The following is a 27,926-nucleotide window of genomic DNA, read 5'->3' on the forward strand; positions in this document are numbered from 1 at the left end:
GCAAAATTTAAAATTTTCCTTTCAGATTCTTTATTAATACACAGAGTAGACCCAGCAAAACCGAGACCTGAAACAAGTTAATAATCTAGGTAAGGACTTCCATGCCCAAAGTCAGACCTGTTCTCACTCGTAACCATGTAGGCATATACACATCAAGTTCAATTGACCTAAAGATGATGTTATATTTCTGCCAATGTCTTAAGTTTTGAAAAGTGAAATGAGACGATCATGTCGAACTTCTCTTTTCTTGTTCTCTTCTTAAATTGAGTACACTTGTCAGTTTACTGATGGGTACATGAAAACATATGATAAAAAATGACTCTGTAAAGCATTCACAGCATTTTTATCTTTACATCCATATACATTGAATGTCAATATAAACAGTACTCCAGCAGATTCGTAGTATGATCATTGTACCTCTGTTTCTGGAAGTCGGGATGCGCTCTTTAATATCAACACTATTTCCGTGCCCTCTAACTGCTTCAACGAAAAGTTATGTGGCTCACAGGTTGATCATTAAGTAGAGAAGCAATAAACAATTACCTGCCATTTGCCAAAAACCTGAAACAATGCAGCCATTATAAACCAACTTGGAAGTAAATCAGCATAGAGCAATCGGTTAAAGGGAAACTGGAATGTCAAAGTAAGATGTTGACTGGAATTTAATTATTTTTTTATTTAAGAAAAGGGAACAGTAAAGTATAGATTACTGAAGCAGGTTATACACAGAGGCAGAAAATGAAAGACTGGTCTATATGGTAGCACTAGCATCCTTTTAAGTCATTTCATGTTCCTGAAGTACCAGAAAAAGAAGGGGGTGAAGTCATTAATCATCTCATGTTACTAGGAAAATTTTAAAAACAGAATTGGAACAAATTGTTTAGTTTTATTCTTCATAGCATTTTGATGCATAAGTTGGCTATCAGAAAGGAAGATCTTGATGCATGCAGACACAAATGAAGGAAGCACCTTCAACTGTTGCATGTGCATAAAGTGAGAATCCATAACAGAATCACACTTCTGAAAATGAGTACTGCTAGTTGGAGTTTCCTTTTCCATTTCATTTCCAATCATTCAGTTATAGTCAAAGTCAATATCGTACAACAGCATGGAAACAAATCTCAGTCGAAACCACAGGTTTTGACCGAGATATCTCGGTTTTGCCAACTTCCAAGACAAGTTGGCCAGGTACTTCAAAAAATGCATGGTTTTGACTGGTTTCAACCTTTTTCAATCAAGATGCTGCTAATTTCGCAAGTTTCGACACTTATGCCCATCGAAACTTGAGGAAACCTGGCTCGAAACCAAGACAAACACTTTGTTATGCCAGAAACCAGGACAGGCACTTGTTATTTCATTTACCAAAGATATTATTCATAAATAAGAAAATACCATCATATTTGAAAATCCAATAAAAATAGTTAAAAAATCAAATTCCAAAAGGGTAAAAAGTCAACCCCCCCAGTTCAAGAACAAAAACTGGATTTTCGGTGGTATGTGCAATTTTCAACTTTTAAATGTTGGGTGCTTTCTCAAATCTATAAATTCCATAACTCTCTTAATATGGTAAAACATTGCTAAAAACTAAAAGTGCAGTAAAATATTCATTTGTTTTGATGTCTAAAAAACCATTTTGACAGTATTTGCGATCACAAAATTAACTTTGACCGGAACATAACTCCTTCAATATAAATCAGATTTAAGAAATCTTGGATTTGTTGGAAAGCTTTGAAATTAAGAAATCCGGTTCCAAGATGGATGTCCTAATGTTTATGTCAATGACATCGTTGTTACCGGCAATGATATGGATCTCGTGCCTAAAGACTTGCCTAGGCCAGGAGTTTGAGATTAAGGACCTTAGAAAGTTGGGCTACTTTCTTGGTATTGAGGTTGCCCACTCTACCAAAGGTATTTTCCTTTCTCAACAGAAATATACAATGGATTTGTTATCTAAGACTAGGATGCTAGGTTGCAAGCCTTCAGACACTCTTCTTGAAGCCAATATTCATCTCTCTAGTCAGACTGGTGAACCTATGGATAAGGGACGGTTAGTGGGGAAACTGATCTACCTATCCCACACTTGACCAGACATTGCCTTTGCTGTCAATGTGGTGAGTCAGTACATGCATGATCCCTACTCCCCACATTTGGAGGTTGCGTTTCGAATCTGGTGATATTTGAAATCGGCTCTAGAAAAGGGGGTTCTTTTCTCACCTCATGACCATCTACAGATTGAGTCCCTTACAGATGCTGATGGGCTAGCTCCCCTGATGATTCCACACCTGGTTATTGCACCTTTGTAAGTGGTAACCTGGTAACTTGGAGGAGTAAGAAACAAGCAGTTGTTGTCCGATCAAGTGCTAAAGCGAAATTTCGAGCCATGTCTCATGGCATTAGTGAGTTACTATGGCTTCAAGGTCTTTTGAAGGATCTGACGCTTCCCCTTCCCTTACCAATGATGCTCCACAATGATAGTAAGACAGCTATCAGCATTGCTCACAATCCTGTCGAGCACAATCGCACGAAACATGTGGACTATCAAATCAGTTCAAGGCACCCTTAGCCCTGTCAATTTGTCATTTAAGACCTCACACACAAGTGATACACCTATCTCTTACACTAGTTATAGTTTATCCTGATCCCCAACAGAAACGTATCGTACATTATGATTTATTTGGTATGTAAGCTTTCTAAGCTAAAAAGTAACCCAGTTTAAATTAGTTACTCTATGAAGCAACTAAAAGATAGTTCCATGTTGAAATTATTTTGGACTACCAGATCTTTGTGTCTCCAATAAGTTAAAAACGATATGAAGATATAACTTTCGACAGAGAAGGCCCATTGAGGCTAGTTAACTTAAAAGACAGGCTCATACTGTTGCATCCAATATTAACTTATCATTTAGCATAGTGCCCGAATAGGCAGATTGCCCTTGGAAAATCTAGTCAACAAAGGTCATGTATATGGGAAAGATCTTAAGCAGTTGACTTATGTGGTTGACATGGGTTTCTTCATGAGGAATTGGGGGGTGCAGTTTTGGAGCATTATTGGCTGCATTTTTGCATGACCTTCCATAAAGGCCCTTCTGCCCTTGTATCTTTCTTCATCATTTGTAATATACAAAACAATCTCCAATTATGTAAACTCCCATGAATATAAGAAGAGAGAGAATACGAACCATTTTTGGCTACACCCAAGGGTTTACAAATACAATACCATCTTAGTTAGCATTGGTTTTTCTGTTCCAAGATAAATATGTTGTGTCTCCATAAGGCCTGCAAACAGAAAAAGAACAAATTAGAAATCAACCTGTTGAAACATTGAAAAATGAAGTACATAATTAAACAATATAATCATTAAATCTATGACATTTTCCATCAGTATGCAGATTTGATAGTTAAATTATATGTTAGCCAAATACTTCAAACTCAATGTTCCATGAGGTCAGACTCTTGCTTTTCAAGAGTAAATTTGTACTGGATACTACAACAACAACAACAAACTCAGCCTTATCCCAACTGAATGGGTCAGCTACATGGATCCTTGCAAAACAGAGTTTAAAAAAAAAAAAAAAAAAAGGCGAAAAGAGGAAAGAAAAGAAAGTAAAAGGAAAGCGGTTGTGCCCAGGAAGTCAGGAAAATCTCAGCTAGATCGGGTCGGCAACATGAATCCTTGCCCTCCAATAGGCTCTATCTGAGGTCATACTCATAGTTATCAAGGCGTCGCCTTGGCGTCCAGGCGTTTTTTCAAGTCCAAGGCGATAGAACGCCTTATTGTATGTCGCAAAATCGAGCGCCAGGGTCTCCAAGGCGTCGCCTTGGTTGCTTTAGGACGCCTATGCTTCTGGGCGGTCGCCTTATGTATTTTTTTTTTAAAATAGTTTTGTTTTTTAATTTTTTAATGTAATTTAAGATATTCTAATTGATATAATCTGATTGGTGTGATGCTTTTGGTTCCATGCTCTGAGAAGCATGGAATCATATGTTAAAAAAAAAAAAAAAACACCTAAATCGATTCAACTTAACCCTCTCACAAGTCTAACCCCAAACCCATTTGACCCCAAAATTAAAAAAAGACGAAAAAGAAGAAGAGTCGAGGACTGCGAAAGAGAATAGAGAAGCAGCGGCGACTTCAACTCCGTCAAACAGTCAAACCTCACTCCTCACTCCTCAGTCCCTCAGACCAGTCTCAGTGCCCATCCTCCGCCGGCGTTCGGCGAGGCGGTAACATCTCTAGCAGTCCAGCGGCAGCCTTGTAAGTATTGTTTTTTTTTTTTCTTTTTTCTTTTTTCCTTCTAAAATCTAAACCCTTCCCTCTCTAAGTTCTAACCCCTACGGCCCTACTGTTCTTCTTCTTCTTCTCTTCTCCAGCCTCAACCTCCACCGGTGACATCTCCAACTTCCACCGGCATCCGGCAACAACTCCATTAAAGGTAAGTCCATGAGTCCATCTTCAGCTTTTCTTCTTCTTCTCTTCTATTTTTCGTTTTTTTTTTCTTATGCTGCATTGCTGCTGCTGTTCCATCACTTCCTTGTCCCTCTTCTCCAGCTTCCACCCCCAGTCCGGCAGTCCCCACCAGCGACATCTTTAATCTCCACCCCCTCCGGCGAGTCGGCGACATCTCCAACTTCCACGGTAAGAGGTGCCATTTTTTGTTCTTTTCTTCATATAAAATCTAAAGTCTAAACCCTGTTCTTCTAAGTTCTAACCTTCTCTGTGACTGTGTTTCTTCCTTTTGGCAGCAGCAGCCTCTTACATCGTCCGGCACTATTGTCTTCCTTTACTCTAGCATTCCAGCAGCATTTTCTAGCCAGTAAATGTCTTTTTTTTTTTCCAGTCTCAGTGCTTCACTTATTCTCTTCCTCATTAGTCTAATTCTAAATCTGTAATCAGTATTTTTCCTTCCAAGTTCCAAATTTCATTTTTTCCTGATTTTCTTTTCATTTTTTATGCTTCACTGCTTAGAGTTTCAAATTTCAGCAATGTATTACTGTGTTACTAATTTCCTGCTTCTTATATGCCTTCGGTTGGACTAGCAAACACTTCAATAGTTCAATTAATCAATTCTCTATTTTTATTAATTTATTTTCTCTTCTTCAGTTCTTCTCCTGTTCCTCTTTGGTTCTTTTTTCCATTTTTTTTTAAAGCTTCCATGATTGATTGATTCTATCATTGGCTCATTGCTGAATGTTAATTTACTGATTTTAGTATTTTATTCTATCAATCTATTGTGAATCTGTGACAGTTTGATTACACTTTCTATAACATAGTTGTTTTTTTCTTTACTTTTTAAGTTTCTATACACTTTAATTCTCTATATTTTTTATTTTTTTCTATTTTTTGTCATTGTAGACAACTAGACATCAGACAAAGGGAGTACATTGGCCAATGTTGATGGTAGTAGTGGGGCTGAAAATATAAGTACAGCGGGGTCAGGGATTGATCCAAGCAAGGATCCAAAAAGAAAGGCTAAGTCCAATCATCCGGGGTGGAAGTATGGATACTGACCTAATTTAGAAGACAAAAATTGTGTTAAGTGTATCCTTTGTGGGATGGATACCAAGGGAGGAATAAAAAGATTGAAGCAACACTTGATTGGTGGCTATGGAGATGTAGCCAAGTGCTCAAAGACAACTGCAAAAATTGCTAACGAGAGGAGAGAAGCGATCCTGAAAAACAAGAAGAGGAGGATGGAAAATTTGGATGATTTGGATGTTGGCGGTGGAGATTTTCTTGTTGAAGGATCCGAAGAAGGGCATATAGAGTCCGATTTGGGGGCTGGGGGCTCAAGCCTTATTCCAAACTCTGGAACAACTTCAAAAAAAATTAAAGTTGTCATTCAAAAGATAGTCAAACAACAAGTAAGGGGTCCCATGGATGCTCATGTAAAGAGGTGGACTCCTAAAGAGGTTGTTGCAGAGAGGCACGGTAAAGGTCCCCAACAGACTACAATGGAGAACCGTATGAGATCAGAGGAGGAAAGAGATAAACTCCGTTCTTACTTTGCAAGGTGGGCTTTTGAAAGCGGCGTTCCATTCAATGCATTGAAGCTAAGGAGCTTCGAGGAGTTGGTTGAGGCAATTGGACAATATGGGCCAGGTTTCAAGCCCCCTTCATTTCATGATTATAGGGTTCCTCTATTGAAGTCTGAGAAGGAGAAAGTTGATGAAATAAAAAAGAAATATAAAATCTCTTGGAGGAAAGGGTGCACTCTCATGTCTGATGGGTGGACAGACAGGAAAGGAAGGCACCTAATTAATTTTCTTGTCAATTGTACGGAAGGGACTTTTTTTTTGGGGTCTGTGGATGCATCAAGTCAAATACAAGATGCAAAAATGTTATTTGAGCTCCTTGATAGTAAGATTGAGGAGATTGGAGAGGAGAATGTGGTTCAAGTGGTCACTGATAATGCTTCCAATTATGTTGCTGCTGGAAGGTTATTAATGGAGAAAAGAAAGAAGTTGTATTGGACTCCATGTGCAGCTCATTGCCTAGACCTTATGATGGAGGAGATAGGCAATATAAAAATATACAAGTCTGTGATACTCAAGGGAAGAAAAATTACTACCTTCATCTATAGGCATGCTCGCCTTCTTGAAGCTATGAGAGTACAAACAAAAGGAGCAGACTTGATAAGGGCTGGAGTAACCAGATTTGCATCTTCATTTTTAACATTTCAGAGCTTATTGAAGCATAAGGATGCTTTGAGGAGATTATTTCTTTCTGACCATTGGGAGCAATCTAAGTTGTCACATACAGAGGCAGGGAAGCAAATTGTTGAAATAGTTATTTCCACACCTTTCTGGAATGGTATGCAGGATTGCTTGAGAGCATAATTGCCTCTTCTTCAAGTATTGAGGATAGTAGATGGAGATGAGAGGCCTGCATTGCCTGAAGTATATGTTGCAATGGAGGAGGCAAAGAAGCACATAATATCAAATTTTAAGGGCATAGAAAGGAAATGGAAGAAGATTGTAAAGATTATTGATAGGCGTTGGACAAGTCAAATGGAGCGACCAATATATTTGGCTGCATTTCTCCTTAATCCAAGCAAGTACTTTAAAGCAATTGAGATGGAATCAGATGAATCTTTAGCCAACTCCTTGATGCATAAAGCAAATGATGCCTTTAATGATGTTCTTGGAAGGATGGTGCCTGATACAACCTTGCAAGACAAGATCAGTGAACAATCTGCTGCTTATACTGGAACTAGAGGATCTTTTGCAAAGGAGATGGCGATTAGACAAAGGGACAAGTTGAGTCCTAGTAAGCATTTTTTTCTTTTAATTTATATTGTTTAGTTGGTTCACTTGTTTGTACTTTGTATTGTATGTTGATTTTAATTTAAGCTATATTTTTTCTTATATATATTATATATATTTATAGTCGTTTGGTGGGAAAAACATGAAAACTCTACACCTGAGCTTACAAAGCTTGCAAGGCGCTTACTTGGTCTTTGTTGTTCATCTTCTGGTTGTGAGCGCAATTGGAGCATATTTGAGTTTGTAAGTAATTGAGTATTTCAGTACTAAGTTAATATTATTTTTATTTTTTGTTTTTTGTGTGGTTTTAATATTTTATGAGAGAATGAGTTAAAGAATAAAAAGAAATATTTTCATATTGTTTATTTGTTCATCAGATTCACACCAAGAAGAGGAATAGGTTAGAGCATCAACGTTTAAATGATCTTATCTACATCCAGTATAATCGCCGTCTTCAAGTAAGGTTCCAAGAAAGAAAGGAACAAAGCAGAAATTATGATCCACTGGAGCTTGATGAGCTAGATTGGAGTAGTGAGTGGATGACTGGGGCATCAGATGATGAATTAGTTCATCCTGGGGATGATCTCACTTGGAGAACTGTATCAGCAGTAACTGGGGCATCTTCATCGTTTTATGGCACCAATAAAGCGAGGAGGTCTGGACCATCAACCAGTGGAGCAGTTCCACCCCTTGCCTCTTATTCACAGCGTGGTAGGGGGAGGGTTGAGGAGGCTTCAGATGAAGAACTGGAGCTCGGGTTGGAGTTGGATGAACAAGATATGCGTGATGATGAAGATGTTGAGGATGATTTTGATGTAGAAAGTAATGATGCGGACAAACAACAGGAGCAAGAAGATTTAAATATACTTAATTGGGATTGAAATTTGAAGTTGTGAAGTACTTACTGAACAATTTGTTTTGGATTTTGGATGGTTTTGTTTTTTAGACTTTTCTTCACTTTAAGTATTTGAATGTTTAAGCTTTAATGATTACTTAATTTTGGCATTTTACTATTTTAGGTTATGTTATGTTTTCTTTTATTGAGTATTGATTGCCAGGGTCACATAAGTAGAAATATAGTGGATGACCTTAGGGCCTGCTGCCTAGGCACTCAATTTGGCATCACAGAGGTAAGTATACTAATTTACCAACCCTTTATTCTTTATATCTAATAATTTATAATGTTGTTTGATTCTTTGATATTTATATTTCATTATTTTCATATGCTATATTGCATTATTGCTATGATAATATGATGAACTTAGTTTGTTAATTTATTTTTTGAAGAATATCTTACATTGGTTTGACTCTTTAGTATTTATTTGGCAAAGAAGTAGAATTATATAATTTTTAATATGCTATTTGTGCCAAATAAAATGGTTATATAATAAAACAGAACACTAGAACGCTTTGTTCGCCAAGGCGCCGCCTTGCGGTCGCCCTATCGCCAAGGCGCTTAGGAAGGCCCTCAAACGCCGTGGTCACCTTGCCGCCTTGATAACTAAAGATAAATCAGCCAACCAACTAGTCGTTGGTACTGTCCTTTATCAACTGGTTCTCCATCCTTGCTCTTTAAGTGAGAATTAGCCTCAGCAGGTGCATCACTTGGAAAACTTTTGAGCATTCTAGTTTCTCACAAAAGATCCAAGGTGTACTTTCTTTAGGAGAGGAAGATACCGTGGCTTGAACGAGCTACTTCTATGCCCACAAAATATCGAAGCTGACCCAAATCCTTGGTTTCAAACTCCTGACCCAAGTATTTTTTAAGATTAGAGATTTCAGTTCGATCACTTCCTATCACAACTATATCATCAACGTACACAATAAGAACCGTGATATGTGGTACAGAACGTTTGATGAAAAGAGTATGATCGGCATTGCTCTGTATATAACCCACAGATATCATTGCCTTTTGGAAGCGACCAAACCATGCTCTGGGAAACTGCTTTAACCCACACAGTGCACGTTTCAACCTACATACTTTCCCATGAGTCTTCTTGCTTGCAAATCCATGAGTAGTCTCCATGTAAACTTCCTCTTCAAGGTCACTGTGAAGAAAAGCATTTTTTAAATCGAGTTGTTGCAATTCCCATCCCAGAAAGCACACAATAAGATTACCCGAATGGTATTCATCTTTGCAACACGTCCAAAGGTATCATGATAGTCTATGACGTAAGTCTGAGTGAAGCCCTTAGCCACTAATTTGGCCTTATATGATTATATCTATCCACAGTACCATCAGCCTTTTGTTTCACGGTAAAGACCCATTTGCAGCCCACAAGCTTCTTTCTCTGAGGAAGAGTCACAAGTGCCCAAGTGTCATTCTCACCAAGTGCCTGCAATTCTTCTAACGTAGCTTCTTTCCTGCGAGAGTATGGCATAGCTTCCTACCAACTATGAGGAATGGAAACAGAAGACAAAGAAAGCACAAAGGCACGATAGGAAGGGGAAAGGGAATCATAAGATACAAATTTGGAAATAGGATGTTGAGTACACATCCTAGCTCCTTTTCGGATGGATAGCAATGGGTCTCAAGAGAAGGATCAAGTGAGTGAAGAACATTACCAGATTCAATGGGAGGAGATCTAGGATCCGAGGGCAGCAATTGAGGTGGTAGAGCAGTAGGGGTAGTGATGTTATCTTGTTGTTTGTGAAAACAACTCCGAACAAATACCTTCAATGGTTTGCTGCCTATATTTTCCCCTTGGACAAAAGGATCATCACCAGGAGACTCACCCTGAATAGGAGGATCGGCATCAGCTAGAGGAGCCAAAGAGTCATCAACAGAGGTGTCAAAAGGGAAAATAAGCACATCTTCCCCATCGTCACCAATACCAGACTCCCCCTGAAGAGGTGCGGACCATGAATGGTAAGCCTCGTTCTCTTGAAAAACCACATCCGTGGTGACCAACAGGCGACAAGACGAAGGATGGTAACATTTGTAGCCCTTCTGAGTAGTAGAATAGCCAAGAAAGATGCAGCGAAGTACGCGGGGATCAAGTTCCCTTTCTAATGATGATTCCAGGCAAAACAAACACACTCGAACACTTTAGGTGAGACAATTAAAGTAGTATTCCCTTGGAAAGCCTCCAAAGGAGAGCGACCACCGAAAACACGAGATGGCATCTGATTGATTAAATAGGCCGTTGTGAGAAGGGCATCACTCCAATATTAGGTAGGTACATGCATCTCAAACATCAACGATCGAGCTACCTCCAACAAATGACGGTTTTTTCTTTCCGCGACCCCATTTTGGGCAAGTGTGTCGACATAGCTTGTTTGATGAATGATACCATGATCAGCCAAGTAGGACTGAAATGCACCATCCTTGTATTTTGTGTCATTAGCACTCTGGAAAAATTTCACTTTAGCATCAAACTGAGTCTTGATCATATTGTGGAACATTCTAAACCAAGAGAACATTTCACTCTTGGAATGAAGCAAATAAACCCATATAGTACGAGTGTTAAAATCAAAGAAAGTTACAAACCAGCGGTAACCCGTCACAGACATCAAAGGGGATTAAAAGAAAAGGCTCAGAACTAATATTATCCGAAGGTAAACATACTTCTGGTTTGCTTGGCCAAAAAATGCAAGCATCACAAAAAAAAGGGAAAATTTCACGGACACCCCCTAGAAGTATCCAATATCTCATAATCTTACCAAACTTGGTCAAAATGGCAAACTTCCCCCTGACGTTAAGTAGGGTGACCCCCCCCCCCAAAGATAAAATGTCGATTTTAGCCTCTTAGTTATTTAAATAAAAACGATTTCTTCCATCTTCACAATTACTGTTCATCTTCTCCGTTAGAAAAGCTGCAAGTCATCTCCTCCCTACGGTAAGCTTCTCTCCCGCACTACACACCTCTCCCACACATCGCCACCCTCCCACTCCTCCCTTTTCTCTCTCTCATACCACACGGCACAGCAAAATCCCATACAAAAAAAACAGAAGTAAAAAACTTTGACTGAAATTTTAAACGGGGAAAACCAAAAAAGCAGATTATGGAGAAGCGTAGAAGACAACACAGCCAAACCAGAGAGGGAAATGAAAACAGAAAAAAAATGACTAAAGCCCTATCTAAAGATTCAAAAACTTGCCAAGCTGGTTACGGTGCTTTAAGGGAAGATCAAAACCCTTCTGGCCTCCATTGATTTAACTTAACGCTGCTCAGGTCCTAAGTCCTAAGTCCTATCACCGCCGGAGGCTGTAGCGTTTACTAGCCTTAACCCTCCTCACCTTTGCACGAAACAAAGGCGAAACTTTCAGAAACCCTAAGATGAACCTCTGAGATTCATTTTCCTTCCATTCTAGCCGAATCTTCAAGCTTTGGAACCTTAATTTCTTCACTCTTTTTGGTCTGTCTTGGTCTGTTTTAGCCGGAGAAGAGAGTCAAAAATTTTCAATTTATCGACGCCTACGCCTTAGGTTCCTTCCTCTATTTTTGCTACTGAGTTCATGACTCTGTTTTTTCTTTGTCTCAGCTCTTACCCGTGTGGTAGAAGGGAAACCAAGCCAAATGGTCTTTTCTTTGGAATTTCTCAATGACTGAGATCCTTCATTAATGATTGTTCTCTTGATAGCTTTCTCAATTATTGTACTCTACTGAAAGCCAAAAGCTGAAGAAAAAAGGAAACTTCCAAAAGGTTGTGTTAAAAGTGCCTTTCTTTGGCACCGGATTTCATGGCAGACTCAGACAATGACTCCGGCTGTCCGAATAACAGCAACGCCAACAGCGAATTCTCTCCGAAAGAGCAAGATCGTTTCCTTCCCATGGCTAACGTGAGCAGGATCATGAAGGCGGCACTCCTTGCCAACGCTAAAATTTCCACAGGCGTCCAAGAGACCGTTCAGGAGTGCATGTCGAAGTTCATAAGTTTCATCACCGGAGAAGCTTCAGATAAGTGCTAGAGAGAGAAGCGGAAGACCATTAACGGCGATGATCTACTATAGGCCATGACGACTCTGGGATTAGAAGAGTATGTGGAGCCCTTGAAGATTTATCTCCAGAAGTTCCGAGAGATGGAGGAAGAGAAGAGTTCCATGGATCGTATAGGTGAGAAGGACGGCTCCGGTGGTTCAAGTGCTGGAGGATCAGCCGTCGGTGGCAATGGCAATGTTGTAAATCCGAGGAGTGGGAGTGGTCGTTACAACAGGGGAGGTGGAATGCACGGCGGTGTGGTGGCGGTGGCGGTGGCGGCGGGAGGCAAAATGTGGTTCATTTCTACATTTAGATGTAAGGGTATTATGGGGAGTTCACCCTGTGGTAAGGGTAATTTCGCCATTTAAAAAGAGTTAACAGACACTTAACTGCAGAGACTAACGGAGTGGACTAAGTTGAAATAAATTCATAAAAATAGGGGGTGTCTGTGACATTTTGAACAAGTTTGGTAAGTTTATGAGATATTGGATACTTTTAGGGGGTGTCCGTGAAATTTCCCCCAAAAAAAATTGTTCAAATTACATTGTTTAAAAGAACTGGAAAAATTTGAGCTAAAGTCCTAAGAGGTGGATGACCTAAACGTCTATGCCACCGAGATAAATTTAAACAGGGTTGTTGAAGCAGAATCTGATTAATGCGCTTGGGAAGCATGTGTAGAAGCAGGTTGAGAACTAGTAGAGTCTTCAAGCAACTACAAACCACCACTAAGCGTACCACAGCCAATCGTTCGCCCCATCACCAAGTCACGAAAAACACAATGAGAAAGAAAGAAGGTGACTTTACAATTTAAAATCACGGCTAAGGCTACTAATAGATAGTAGGTTGGTGGACAACTTAGGGACATGAAGAACAGATTTTATAGGAAGTGTGGAGGAGCACTGAACAGACCCCTTCCCATAGACAATGGAAAGGGAGCCATCAGCAACCCGCACATGTTCATTACCTGAGCTGGGAGAATACTTGAAAAAATTACTGCACAACCCAATCACATGATCAGTAGCTCCCGAATCAATAATCCAGGAAACAGGGGCTACAGATACATTGTGACCAGCAAAGGCAATACCCGAGTTGATAAACTTAGAGGAAGAAGAAGTTGGGGCAGAGCTGGTAGCAACATAAGACGTGGCTGGTGCAGGCTCAAGCTTGGTCAAAAGACGCAAGAGACCGAGCTCATCCTCAAAGGGTGAGTTACCTATGGGTGCAGCTGGGGTAACTTCCATTTGGTTAGCATGTGATGGATCAGAGGAGCCACAACCACGACCATTAGCAGGCTGGCCATGTAATTTCCAGCAAAAGTCCTTTGTGTGATGCTCCCTTCCACAATATTCACATTTAACAGGGCCCCTATGAGAAGAGGAACGATTACTGGAACGGGTAACACCACCTTTGGGCTGAGAACCGGCCCCTGTGAATAATGCAGATCTATCCTGGGTGATGGGCTGTAGCATAGCAGCATGCCTACTTTCTTCCAACTGAACAAGTGAATAAGATTGTTCCAGAGTAGGAAAGGGATCACATCTAAGCACCTGAGCGCGAATCTGATCATATTAAATGTTGAGACCAGCCAAGAATCATAAACATGCAACATGTCTTCGCTCTTCTTGAAATTTGAGGCATCGGTGGTACAAGTGGCCTGGAAAGTCTCATAAAATCAAGCTCCTGCCAGAGACTGCAGTTCAGAGTAATATTGTAAAAGGGAGAGCTCCTTCTACTTAATCTCATGAACCCGTTTTCGTAACTCATATACTTGGGCAGCATTCCCACCTGGGAATATGTCTCTTTGGCAGCCTTCCAAATTTTTTCTGCAGAATCCAACAAGTAGCCACGGGCAATATTTGATTGGATGGAATTGATCAAAAAAGACATTACCGGAGAATTATCCAAACTCCACTTCTTCAACAACGGACCAGCAGTAGAAGGTTTCTCAACGTCACCTGTGAGATATCCAGTATACCCACACGAGTCGAATGAAAGGAAACATGAATGCAACAACATGAGATAATTACTCCCAACAAGCTTTATGGGGCTAATCGGGAAGGAGGGAAATATTATGGGTACCCTAACCCATTCCCTCGGTTCCGGTCAAAGTAATACTGCCACCTGACATCATGAAGTAAGAGATCAACTTCGAACAACGAGAATCACCAAAAGAACAGCCGCAGCACATCAAATATCACGAACAGCACCAAGGTAACAAATCATGCTTCAAAGAAGATCCAGCAATCAACCCAAAGTGCTGGATTAAGTCATAGAGGAACCAGCAACAACAAAGGGCCCCTTGGTGACTGGTTTAGGGTTTCGGCAGGTTCATGGGCTAGGGTGTGGAACCCAAGAGATTTCCCTGCTCTGATACCATGACGAAATCCTTGGGAGAGAATAATGACTTGTGTCAATATGACACAGACCAGCTTTTTTTATAATAGAGAATAGAAAGATCTACAATGGGAACAATTACAAGATTATCCCTAGGACAATTCGACTCTTGAATCCTGTATTACAACAGTTGGAAAGCTTTCAAACAAATCCAAGATTGCTTAAATCTGATTACTATTGAAGGAGTTATGTTTCAGTCAAACCTTATTTGGTATGCGCGAATGCTGTTTAAAATCTCTCTGAGTTAAATATTTTTTTAGCAATATTTTACCATATTAAGATTTATGGAATTTTTTAGATTTGAGTAAACTCTCAGCATTTAAAAGTTGAAAAATTGTACCTACCACCGAAAATCCAGTTTTTGTTCTTGAACTGGGGGTTGGCTTTTTATCCTTTTGGAATTTGGTTTTTTTAACTATTTTTGTTGGATTCAAATAGGGGGTATTAATTTAGCATAAACAAGCGTCGCCCTTGAGAACTATGATTCTTAGTACATTGTGCGTACACTAGTAAACTTGGGTCAATAACCACAGGTCCACAAGTACCATTTGAGTTTTTTGTTTTTTTTTTTTGTGAAAATAGTTCATGCATTGTGTTTAGAATGTCAAAAATAGGCTGTATCGAAAAAATCAGAGCAAAACAAGCATTTCTGGGCCTCGAAACCACCAACTCAAGTTGGCTGGGAAAAAAAAATCCCTGGTTTCGACCAGTTTCGAGTCTTTCGACCATATCTCGGTTTCTGGCTGGTCGAAACCAAGTTTTAGAACCTTGCTTTAAGATTCCAAAACAAACTAAAAGAAATAGAAAAGCTCCACTAACTTGACTATTTCATCAACCTCAACCAAGTTTAGGACTTACAACTGAAAAAAAAAATAGAACATTATACATTAATAACAGAAAATAGCAACATCTGAAACAAGAATATAGTACTCCCTCTGACATTTGATTTTCTAAATTTCTCTTTTGATGCTTTGCATCCCTCGAATGGAGTTAATGCAGTACTCTGATACATAAAATGTCATATATGTTTAGTAAAAGAACTTGAACAAAATGAATACTCCTGAAAGTATTAATAACATTTCATCAAGTTAGAAGCTCTATGATTATAATTATGGTAATTGCAATATGGAAACTTATAGAGAAAAAAAAGGGAAAAAATTCCAACAATCTATCTTTTCTATTGCAGGAAAGTGAACTGCCAGCATATGAAATGATATACTGCCAAACAAGTACATCCACAATTTTCTTTTGCCTGGACATAATATACATATGCATGTGGGAGCTCGCGGACTTGTCAAGAAACTTGTTAGTTGTTTAACTCATCATGCTTAGATGACATTATTAGCAGCTACAATATATCTGAGTACTACTGACTATACATGGAAGTTTACCTTGGATTTTTCACATGAAGCAGCAAGAAGACAAGAGATACGAAGATGGAAGAAGAACCAACAACAATGTAGGCTATCCCAAGGAAGTCATTCTTCCCTCCCAACCAGCCGGACGTTGAAAGAACAAGCTTCTTCTTCCCTCCAAAACTGTAAGTATTGTAATTGTTAAGGAGCTTCACTACCACTAATTCATCTCCATCTAGATCCTCTTCAATTCTTCCATACAACTTTCGAAAGCTAGGAAGAGCAGCAGTGCGCATCCACACAATAAGATCCTCCTGATCACTAAGCTGATTGATGTGATACATCCCCCACAAGCAATGGGAAAAGAAAAGAAAGAGGGAGGGGAAAACGAAAATGAATATGTAAGCACAGGATATTGACAAACAAAACAATAAAAAACAAAAAAGGAGAAGTTAGACTTGTGACAGCATGGGAAAAAATACATTCTGCCCTCGTGCTACTGTGCTGCATCTGTTGATGTTTCACACTTTCACTAACAAAATATGCTTACAATGTATAAAGGGATAATCCTTGAATCCAGATCAGAAACAGATGGACCAATCAAATATGTAACACAAAATGGATATTCATATGCACTGACAAGATTGATGTTCAAACTTTGGATTGGACAACCCAACCAGATCATAACTAGCTGGGACCAATTCATGATCCTATCCTAATCATCCAATCTTTGGATGCTGATAAGACAATGCTAGCAAAATCTGTTATCTAATTTCTAGAAGACTAGACCAATAGCTGCACTTTCTCCAATAGTGTAAAAGATGGACTGGATGTAGGATCATACTATCAGGTCAATTATGGCCAACAAGATCTACTAGACATAAAAAGGGCATACCCAGTGCATGAGGATTCCGCCACTGCGGGGTCTGGAGAGGGTCATAACGTAGTAGTATAGTTGTCAAGGCGTCGGGCGTCCAGGCGCCTTGCCCTCGCCTTGAATTCTGCTGTTGCCTTGTTTTCCAGCCCCTTCGACCACCTTGATTCGCCTAGGCGCCTTAACAACTATGTAACGTACGCAGCCTTAACCCCCGCCTCGCAGAGAGGCTGTTTCCTGACTCGAACCTGCGACCAGTAGGTTGTAATGGAGCAACCTCACCCTTGCACCGAGGTCCATCCTAAGACAATCTACTAGGCATGACAGCATCAAACGGTTCCTCAACCCAATTTGTGAACCATGCTATACATGATGCACAGTCTTTCCATCATGATGCAACAATGTAGGTAGTCATTGTGTCAGAATATCAAAGAGAATTTTGTGTTGTTTTGACACCCAGAAACTCAGGGGGTAAATAATAAAATAATTGCCTTTCCCACAGTCCCAAAACACACAAGTCTGCCGTAGAGAAAACATCTGACAAATTTAGATCATGAAGTGAGGTACCGGAAAATGTGGTTACTTGTAAATAAAGGGACACCATTTTCAAAGTAAAAGAAATTTCACTTTCAAAGATCATTTTCAGTAAACATATTCAATCAGTAGTTTGTTCAGAGTTAATACTCACAGGAACACTAGGATCTAGCTTGCCACCACCGATCAAGGTTCCATTCTGGAAATTGAAAGGATAGATATGCTTGCCAAACTTGTGATCCCGATCACTCTTCCATGATATGTTCTTCCTATTGAGATTTAGTTCCACTTTCCCATGGGTGAAAGTGTATGTATCATTGAACAAACTCCATGCAATCAACCCACATGGAACAATGGGGAGCCCATTGTTTGAATCCATAGGCTTGCAGGAACTTGTATCATTATACTTCAATCCATGTAGGAGCTGCCGATCACTTCTACTTTTTACATACCTGACAAACATTTGGCATCTTTAGAGGAGGGACTAAAATGATCATTGAAATGTTGAGAGAACATAATCAAACATTCAACATAACCTGTGAGAATATTGCTAGACTTTATGTTGGAATTCAAAAAATATATATATCAGCATTACAGAAAGTTACAGCTCAATGTCCTAAAGAAACCAAGCTGGAAGGGAACTTGACAACCCCTGACCTAGTGGATACATGAGATTGTATTAATGAAGCAATAAAACTGAATAGGCCAGGGTATTAAAATCTAAAAAGTAACAGCCAGACTGTATGTCAGCTAAACCCCTTTGTGCCTTCTTTCTTCTGCATCCTCTTATGTTATTTTTTTGTTGTTGTTGTACAATGTCCTTCTGTAGCCTTGGCAATCTTCTAATACAAATTGTAATTTATCAGGTGAAAAAAAAGTAACAAATAGATTATTAAACTTGAAGATAACACATGATAGCTCCTACAAATTAAGTTTTAGGCTCTATTAGCTCACCACCTAGAACCATTTCTGGAAAGAAAAAAAGGACAAGAAATATCACAATGGAAGAAAACGAAAAATTCACAGAACAGCAAAAGAAATAACAACTGAATTAGGTATGATTATGGAAGAGCTCACACCGTCGGTGGTTCTGGTAGTAGTTGTCAAGCTCATAGTAGACATAAATTGGAGCTTCCATACGTTGACGCACCTGAAAGCAGGTTTGCAGAATACAAAACAGTGAGCAAATAGACTTGGAAGAAGAGAAAATTGTCAAACCTAACAAAAGCTTCACTTCCAAGAAGAGTTCCAACTATAGGCCTACGCAAATAAGTGAATAACATTAAGTTCGTGGTTTGGAAAGAATCCAAAGATGCCAATGTTTGAAAAGAATACAATGATGCCAACCAATGGAACTCGAAGTTAAGTATTGAAAAAAAAAAATTTTGGGAGTGGGGGTTGAGATGCCAAGGTTTGAAAAGAATCCAAAGATGCCAACAGATGGAACTTGGAGTTAAGTATAAAATAAAATTTGGGAGCGGGGGTTGAGTCTTAACACTTTTCTATGTCACATTTGTCTATGTATAAATTCAGCGGACTGTCTACACCAACGCTTGTTCATTCATGTTTGGAAAAATAAAGAAGCATGCTGCTTCATAAAATCACTTCTGTAGTTTAATCAACACATGTCTTGGATTTCATCTTACCCAGAATGGACATTCTGTGAAATCACTTCAAACTGGAATCAACGATGCTGGAGTTACACCAGCTCATACAAATAACTGAACTATCTATACTGAATTATCACCTGTGCACAAGCACAAAGAGAGCCACCATTCATGAGATACATATACGTCTTGGATAGGATGATAGCTCTCTTTAGTCAAGACAAACAAAAGAGCTGATGCAGATCAGAAGGGGTATTCAAGAAAGAAGAAGAAGAATTTTGCCTTGGGTTGTTTGAGTTTTGTTTTGTTTTAATTCCTTATGTCCTTGTGTGAACTGGTTGGTTCAATTTGAGTAGTGGTCTAGTTGGTCTAGTTGAAGATGGTTACTTCTATTTATTACTTTTACTATTAGTAATTGCCAGCAATTAGTTCACATCAGTTTTAGAAATTGATTGTGCCTTCTCCAAGCAAGGGGGGACCGATTGAAAACTTCCAATTTTGGAAACTTTCTAATTTTGGTTCCTTGTTGCTTCCTTCTATTAGTCCCATTAGTGGGTCTCAGGATTAGCGCCAGACCCCCTATTTACTTTTTGGTTCTTTATTTGCCCCTATCCCTAGTATATACTTTGTATCTCATTCTTTTCAGAAATAAGTGAATATTACGGCTGCGGTTCCATTCTCTTCTCCTTCATTGTTATCATGGTATCAGTCTATCAGAGCAGGTCTATTAGCACTGGTACTGCCGTGTGAACTTCTCCTTTTCTCTTCTTTTCTTCTCCTTTATCCTTTCTCTTTTCTGCAATTTCGGGTTCTCCCAACTAGAGGTTTGCGATTCTAAGAACAGGGGTGTTTTCACTTTTCACCCCTTCTCTTTGCTGGTTTGTCGGTTGCAGTGTTGGGGATTGCTGTTATAGATTAAATCTGCTTTTACATATTAACAGCACAAACTTTGGAAGGCTATGTTTGGTGATGACTTGAAGGATTTAATGACAACACTGGGCTGCTATTCTTCTGCGATGTTCAATTGACTTGAACCTTTTTTTGTGGAGTTCGATTGAATGAAGCTTGCTGGTTCTGCAATTGTGTGTGTAGTCGTGCTTGCAGCAAGGTATTAGTTTGCTTTTATGGTAGATTTGCTTGCTGTTTTTTGAAGTTTAGAGTACCGCTGTGATCATTGTGTGGTGATTTGATTGGTAAGTCTTGTTTTCTTGAATCAAGTTGAGTAGCAGAAAGTCATCTATTAGGAGTTTGATTTAATACCTGTGAAGTTTTCTTTGGAGTTTTTGGTGGAAATTTTAAGAAGGGGAACTATGGCTGATGAAAATAAGAAGAATATGGTTACAGAAGTTGTTTCCTCGTCCTCCAATCGAATCACGGAGAAAAAAATGGAAGGGGTCATAAATTTTCAACAGTGGAGGAAAATTGTGACCCTTGTGTTGACAGGTCGGGATCAGCAGGCACATCTGGCAGGAACTAAACCTGCTGATGATACAACTTGGGAGACCGTTGATGCTTGAATCCTTGGCCAGATGTTGAATTCGATGGAGAACCACATAGTTGATTTGGTTATTCACATTGACATTGTGAAGGAACTTTGGGAGTATCTAGGAGTCTTATACTTTGGTGAAAATAACCTGTCTCGAATTTATGAGCTCTCTCAAGATTTCTATCGGATAGAGAAGAAGGTAAGATCTATTACACAGTACTTTGCTAATTTTAAGAGAATGTATGAGGAGCTGAATTCTCTCCTTCCTATCTCCTCTGATGTGAAACAGATGCAGACCCAAAGGGAACAATTGGCAGTTATGGGTTTTTTGGGAGGCCTTGGACAGGAATGTGATTCTGTTAGATCGCAAATTCTTGGGGGTGAGACTATTGCATCCCTCACTGATATTTTTTCTCGGGTGCTTAGGGTATCTCGAGATAGCTCTCATGATGCTGCCCCTGTTGTTGAGAGTTCAGCCCTCAACAACAGGGGCTGGTAGTATTGGTCGTGGAGACGGTGGAAGTCGTGGAGGTGGCTGTGGCACAGGAAGAGGTCAAAACTAGCAAGGTTTTGGCCAATCTGGTACTACATCTGATGGTGATGTACGGACCTGTCATTATTGTGGTCAGCCCAGACATATTCAGAAATTTTTTTGGAAGCTCCATGGGAAACCAAACCAGCAGCAGCAGTTTGCTAACTCAGTTACTATTATGGAATCAGCCCCTCGGTCTCAACCATCTGAGGGTAAGGTAGTTGTCGTGACAGATGAGGAGTTTGCCCGGTACAATCAGTTCCAGATATCACAGCCAAATTCTTCCACTGCTACTATGGTTCAGACAGGTAATGCCACCGCATGTCTCTCAGCTACATCTCATCCCTGGATTATTGATTCAGGAGCATCTGATCGCATGTCTGGCGTGTCAGGTATCTTTTCCTCTCTGTCTCCTTCGTCTTCCAGTGTTATTTTAGCCGATGGATCTTTAGTTAAGGTCAAAGGCATTGGCACTGTTGTTCCTAGTTCATCTCTCTCCTTGCCTCCTGTTCTTTACCTTCCCAATTTTCCGTTTAATCTTATGTCTGTTAGCAAATTGACTAGCTTTAAACTGTTCCGTGACATTTTACCCTGAATCTTGTGTCTTTCAAGATCTTGCTAAGAAGAGGACGATTGGTAGAGGACGGGAGACAGGGAGCTGTACTTGAAGGTTCTGGTTCAGTTGGTTCTGGTTCGGTTGCGTGCTCTAGTATCTCGCTTCCCATCATCAGATTCATTGTCGGCTAGGTCATCCCTCGTTGAAGAATCTTAAAAGATTAGATCCTTGTTTTGTTTCTCTTTCTAGACCTGAATGTGAGTCATGTCAATTTGGGAAACTTCACCGTGTGAGTTATCCTCCTAGAGTCCATAAGCGTTCAGCTTTGCCTTTTTCTTTGGTTCATTCTGATGTATGGGGTCTGTGTCTTGTTACTTCCAACTTGGGATTCAAATATTTTGTTACTTTTGTTGATGACTATTCAAGGGTAATTTGGTTATATTTAATGAAAAATCGTTCCGAGTTGTTTTCTATTTTCTATGCTTTTGTCTCTGAAACTCGCACTCAATTTGGTGTGTGAGTGTGTGTGAAAGTTTTGCGTAGTGACAATGCTAAAGAATATTTTTCTACCTCCTTTTCTGCATTTATGGCTCAGCAGGGTATATGATTCATCAATCCTCCTGTTCTGACACACCTCAACAAAATGATGTGGAAAAAAGGAAAATTCGTTATTTGTTGGAAGTTACTCGTTCTATGTTATTTGAGATGCGAGTACCTAAAACCTTCTAGGCTGATGCTATTATGACTGCCAATTATCTTATCAATCGTACGCCCTCCTCCATCTTCAAAGGGGGGGATTCCTCATTCCTCGCTATTTCGTACAAAGCCATTGTTTTCACTGCCTCCTCGTATTTTGGGGTGTATCTGTTTTATTCGTGACCATCAGCTAGGTTTATCCAAGCTGGATTCCAAAGCCGTAAAATGTGTTCTTCTTGGTTATTCTCGTACTCATAGAGGATATCGCTGTTATTCACCTGTTTTGTGTAAATATTTTGTTATGGCTGATGTGTCATTTTTTTAGTCCACCCCTTATCATGTTGAACCAGTTACTGCTTCTGAGTTGGATGATTGTTTTCCTATCTATATTGTTTAGTCTTCTTTGCCTCAAGGTTCTGCTCCAGCTGCTCCTGTTCATCGTCCTCCTATCATCCATATTTACAGTCGACACTCGAAGGTAGCTGCTACCCCCACTGTACTCATGGACACTGACATGACTCCTCCAACTGCAGATCCTAGTGATAGTCCTTCTCCAGTTGTACCTATGTTTTCTGATCTTTATCTTCCCATTGCTCAACGAAAAGGTACTCGTAGCTGTACCCAACATTCTATTTTTAACTTTGTTTCTTACTCTGGGTTGTCTTCTCCATATCGTTCCTTTTTATCTATTGTTGAGTCTCATCCCCTTCCCAAGTCTGTAGCGGAGGCATTATCTAGTCCTGGCTGGAGGACAGCTATGGAGGAAGAATTATCGGCTTTAGATGTGAATCAGACTTGGGAACTAATTCCACGGCCGCAGGGTAAGACGGCTATTGGTTGTAGGTGGGTGTATGCAGTGATGATATCTCAAGAAGGCACCGAGTAGAATAGAAGGTTGTATCGACTATCGACCAATATATTGCTTTTCCTGTTAGTGTGGTGAGCCAGTTTCTTTCTTCTCCTCGGACTCCTCAGTGGGATGTTGTTGTCCAGGTGTTACAATATCTCAAGAAGGCACCAGGTAGAGGAATAGTTAATCATGACCATGGTCATAACCGAATTGAGGATTTTTCAGATGCTGATTGGGCAGGATCTCCATTTGACAGGAGGTCAACTACAGGATACTGTACTTTTGTTGGAGGAAACCTTGTTTCTTGGAAAGCAAGAAACAAAGTGTTATGGCTCGTTCAAGTGCTGAATCAGAATATAGAGCAATGGCTCATGTGACTTGTAAGCTGATGTGGATTCAACAGTTATTATCTGATTTGGGTTTTAAAATCTCAGTTCCCATGCAGCTGTGGTGTGATAACAAGGCAGCCATTCATAACTTCATATTGCTTCAAATCCTGTGTTTCTTGAGAGGACAAAGCATATTGAGATCGATTGTCATTCTGTTCGTGAGAAGATGCAAAGTGATTTGATTCTTCCAAGTCATGTCAGAACCGGAGAGCAGCTGGCAGATGTGTTTACAAAGCCGCTCGGTAGTGGGCTTATTAATTATATTTGTAACAAGCTAGGCATGATTGATATATATGCTCTAGCTTGAGGGGGAGTTGTTAGAAGTATCATGTGGGTTCCATTAGTGGGTCTTGGGATTAGCGCCTCCCAAGTCCCAAGAGCCCCTATTTACTTTTTGGTTCTTTCCTTATTTGCCCCTATCCCTAGTATATACTTTGTATCTCATTCTTTTCAGAGATAAGTGAATATTACGGCTGCTGTTCCATTCTCTTCTTCTTCTCTTCTCTTCTCTTCTCTTCTCTTCCATTCTCTTCTTCTTCATTGTTATCAACCTATACAGCAGCCCAAGAGGGCAGAAGATAGCCCACAATTTTACTTCAACCTATTGCTGCTGTTGCATGCTTGCTTGCTCCCCCATGGAGATTCATGTGTGATCTGAGGAGGAAGGGGCTGGTGTTCGATCCAATTGAGTCCTTGCAGTGGGAAGCCTGGGAGACTGATATCTATTGTGCTCTTCATCCCTACATCACTCTAAAGCTATTAGATGCTTCAACAATCGATCTTCACTGTTGCAAGTTCAGCCTCAAACTCTGGTTAGTTTCTAATTCTGTCCCTTACTTTCTAGTTCCACCACCTCCACCCCCAGCCAAATCCCACCATCAACTTCCTTCCAGCTTCTGGTCAAATTACACCCCCTGTGAGAGGACCACTAGATTCAACTTCCAGTATATTGGACAAGAGGATCTGCTGGTACCACGCTTTCCCCTTCAACCTGTCCCCTGGGATCGATTCCTGCAGTTTCAGCCCTGTTTATGAAATTGGTTGGAGGAACTTAACCTGCTGATTACATAAAGACCTTTGGTGTTCACCTCTACTTTGTTTCAGACCAATACCCGTATATCCCTGTTCTATTCCAATCCTTAAACTGCTATATTCTGGTTTTCTTCTATTCTGCTTCATACCCTTAAGCCATCAGCCCTATTACAACCTGAGTTTCCCTTACGTGTGACTTAATCTCTGGTCTAAGATCCTGTTTCTGGTGTTTGAAGCTTTCAAATCTGCCCTACATTAAAGAGCTCTCGTAGTAACAGTGTCGGCCGACTAGGTCTAAATCCTGATGAGACTGAGATCTCAACAAGACGTGAATATTCCAGTAACCTACTTTCACAAAATAAAGATAGCACAGGAATGAAGCAGAACTCAAGATAGCAAATCTCCATGAATCAATACTGCAAGGTTTTAAGTTTTGGTACTCGATTTTGACATGGTCCGAGACTTTGCCAAAAACTTGCAGTTTTTGGTCAAATCACTAGATTTATTCCCACTCTTTTGCATTCTGCTACTCATCCAACCCTTCTACAACTTGAATTTGTGTGATTGGAGGTTGAAGGTAATGATTTTTCCCCAATAGGGCTATAATGTACTGCAGTATTCCGCATACACTAGCAAATGGGTCCAAACCACAAGTATCATTTTGGGTGGTTTTTTGTGAAATTAATTCATGGAATATGTGCAACATGGTAAAAATAGGCAGCACACACACACACACACAAAAAAAGGTCAAAAAACCATTTTCTAGGCCTTGAAACCTAGGTTTGGTTTGGCCCAGAAAATCTCAGGTTTTGGTTGAAACTTGGGAAATTTCGGTTTCATCCAGGGTCAAAACCTGGAACCTTGGTACCTTGTCAGTATTTTGACCTTATACGTCCTTTATAGAATGTCCATAATTTGTCTGAAGCTTGATAAAATCATGTCCAGATTGTGTACCATTGCTCTTTTTTTCTATCTTTTTAATTTTTATTGATTTTCACCAACACCATACATGTGGCCTATGTAGTTGGTGAGGATTAGCTGACAAGTTGAGTTTTGTATAAACGGCCTAAAAGTAAGGTGAAGAGATAGAAAGATATATTAAGAAGATCCATGAGGTCAGGTGTTCCTTCAGTTTGTGATAATCCTGATGTGTTACTGGCTATGTAGACTAGGTTCTCAGTGTTGACAAGCTGAAGAATGTTTCTTTTCATATTATTTTCTTATTACTTAACATCAATTCAACAAAGTTATCCTCAGAAATTTGTGGATCCCAAAGAATAACAAGTTCAGAAAGATATCAACTTTAGCAAGTACATGTGTAGATGAACATAGAAATGGAAAAGAATAATCACCCGTAAGACTATAGTGCAGTTTTTGGGAATTGAATCGTCCTGAATATATGCCACTTTATCACTTCTGAATTTTTCAGGTATGCATTTTGTATCATAACGTTCAACAATTTCCACAACCTGCAAATCAAATTTTAAGAATAGAAATTATACACTAGATTAATGCTATTTGTATATACAAGGTCCTTTAATGGATAACAAAAACATTAATACGTCATCTCAGCTTCATAGTATATTAAAGATCGAGTTAGGGAGGGTCGGGAAGCTTACACTCTGTGACGCATGAAGAACAACAAGCCCGACAGGAATAAAAATGACACCCATTAACAAAAATACAGAAATCACCTGTCAATTAATAAGTTAGTACAACTATGCCGATGAGAGAGAGAGAAAGAGGCCAGCAGATGAAAGGAAACAGACAATCGATTGTGTTAGCTCACCCATAACGGTGTCAAGACAGGTTTACAAGCTGGAAGACTTTGTTGGGTAAACTGATAGAACACTGCAAACTCACCACATTAAGATTTTAATATGCACTAGAAAGAAATTTAGCAGGAATGGAATTAACCAGTGAAACAAATTTAGTATAAATTTTTTTTTTAAAAAACATGACAAGGATTTTCAACAATTGGCCCAGCCTAACTTGGAATCACTAGTTTCCACAACATGAAATAACACAAGACCCACCCATTTGAGATTGGCTTGAAGTTCAAACCCAAGATGCAGCTCGTGCCAGTGTGATGGCAATCCTGGACTCATGCCCACTTATAAATTGGAGCCCAAGGCTCAATCAGTCAGTATCAAAAGACAGGAACTATTGCCATCCCATAGGGATGAAGACTAGCCCCTCCTTAATACTCCAGAAAATGCAGATTACGTATGATACAAAAAAGCACACATCATCTGACACAAAGTGGCAGTTACACCAACCATACAAGACCCCGTCTATAGTAATCAAAAGTGGCATTCTTGTGTACCCCATAAGTTTAACAATGTAGCCTTTAGCGTGGCGAGTAGAAGTCAACTTTCTTGAATGAATGCTACTAGCCAATATATATTTCGTTTTGATGTTATTTCTAAATTTTCCTACAAGTATTCTAAATTCTGTCTGAATTGCAATTCAACCGTTCAAATGCTCCCCCACCCCCAAAGAAGTGATTCGCTAAAGAGTAACAATTGTAAACGCCTACAGGAGCAGAAACATGAGATAAGGAGAACAGCCGCACAGTACCAGGATTTCGCCTTAAGCGGATCGGAACAGAGTGAGAGTGAGGCTCCTCGGCAGGTCCAGATGTACTTCCAGTATCCACATCCATCGAATCCGAAGTCTTAAATCCCACTAAGAACTCTTCTCAACATCCGACATGAATTGAATACAGTTGAAAGAATGCTAATCGAACAAGAATCATAAAGGATCCTAACAAATCCAAACCCAAGAATCCACTTACTTCAACAAAGAATTGAAAGCCGTAAAATTTGGGACTATAAATCGTAGAAATGGGGAAAAAAATTGCCTTCTGCAAAAACCCAGATGGCTTCGAAAATGAGGAGAATATTAATAGGGTTTCTGATCCAAATTGGGAAACAGAGATTGCTTCAACAAAGGAAAACTGTAAAAAGAGAAGAACAGAGACGAGAGTGTAATAAAGCTCCCCCGCTTATTCCCTTACCCTGTATAAGTTGGGTTTTGTTCAGGTGATGGATATCACGTCAGAGGGAAGCCCGATCGAAAAGCAGGCGCACATTAGAGACATTCGCTATATTGTTGCCAGTATGCGCCTTCTGTAGGTTATACCTTGAGAATCAAGGGATGCTCTATTGGATAGAATTAGTTTTTTTTTTTATGAAAAGGAAAAATATATTAGAACTAGCGAGAGAACATATATATAGATTTGGTCATTCCAGCTGATCTGGCCCATGCAAGAAGAACTCGATTGATACTTGTCGAAACAATCGAGTTAACTCGTTTTACAGGTTTTTGAGACGAGTTGAATGGTGATTATAAAAAATCTAGGGTTTTGACCGAAATTTGATAGTTTCAACCAGTTTAGACCAAGATGTTGGTAATTTAGCAAGTTTCAACACTTA

At 39.7% G+C, this 27,926-nt stretch overlaps 1 protein-coding gene across 1 annotated transcript; it reads right to left on the reverse strand.

Annotated features, from left to right (window-relative positions):
- Positions 1–224: 224 nt before the first annotated feature.
- LOC122640810 (putative ALA-interacting subunit 2) lies at positions 225–27,488 on the reverse strand. The gene is made up of 9 exons (XM_043834052.1): positions 27,070–27,488; positions 26,279–26,340; positions 26,109–26,183; positions 25,842–25,958; positions 18,421–18,491; positions 17,496–17,793; positions 15,970–16,259; positions 3,179–3,275; positions 225–543 (listed from the first exon to the last, which is right to left on the reverse strand). Exons 1-8 carry the CDS (start codon positions 27,152–27,154, stop codon positions 3,221–3,223), a joined length of 1,053 nt encoding a protein of 350 aa, XP_043689987.1. The 5' UTR covers positions 27,155–27,488; the 3' UTR covers positions 225–543; positions 3,179–3,220.
- Positions 27,489–27,926: the final 438 nt, after the last annotated feature.

This window comes from Telopea speciosissima, chromosome 9, assembly GCF_018873765.1.
Source record: "Telopea speciosissima isolate NSW1024214 ecotype Mountain lineage chromosome 9, Tspe_v1, whole genome shotgun sequence".
NCBI lineage: Eukaryota > Viridiplantae > Streptophyta > Magnoliopsida > Proteales > Proteaceae > Telopea > Telopea speciosissima.

Bases quoted from the DNA above. Each gene is read 5' to 3' on its own strand.
- LOC122640810 (XM_043834052.1), bottom strand. From the start codon at position 27,154: ATGGATGTGGATACTGGAAGTACATCTGGACCTGCCGAGGAGCCTCAC. The intron at 18,492-25,841 runs GTGATTATTCTT...ACCTGCTTTCAG, and splicing joins ACTGCACTATAGTCTTACGG to GTGCGTCAACGTATGGAAGC. The intron at 17,794-18,420 runs GTGTGAGCTCTT...AATGTTTGTCAG, and splicing joins TACTACCAGAACCACCGACG to GTATGTAAAAAGTAGAAGTG.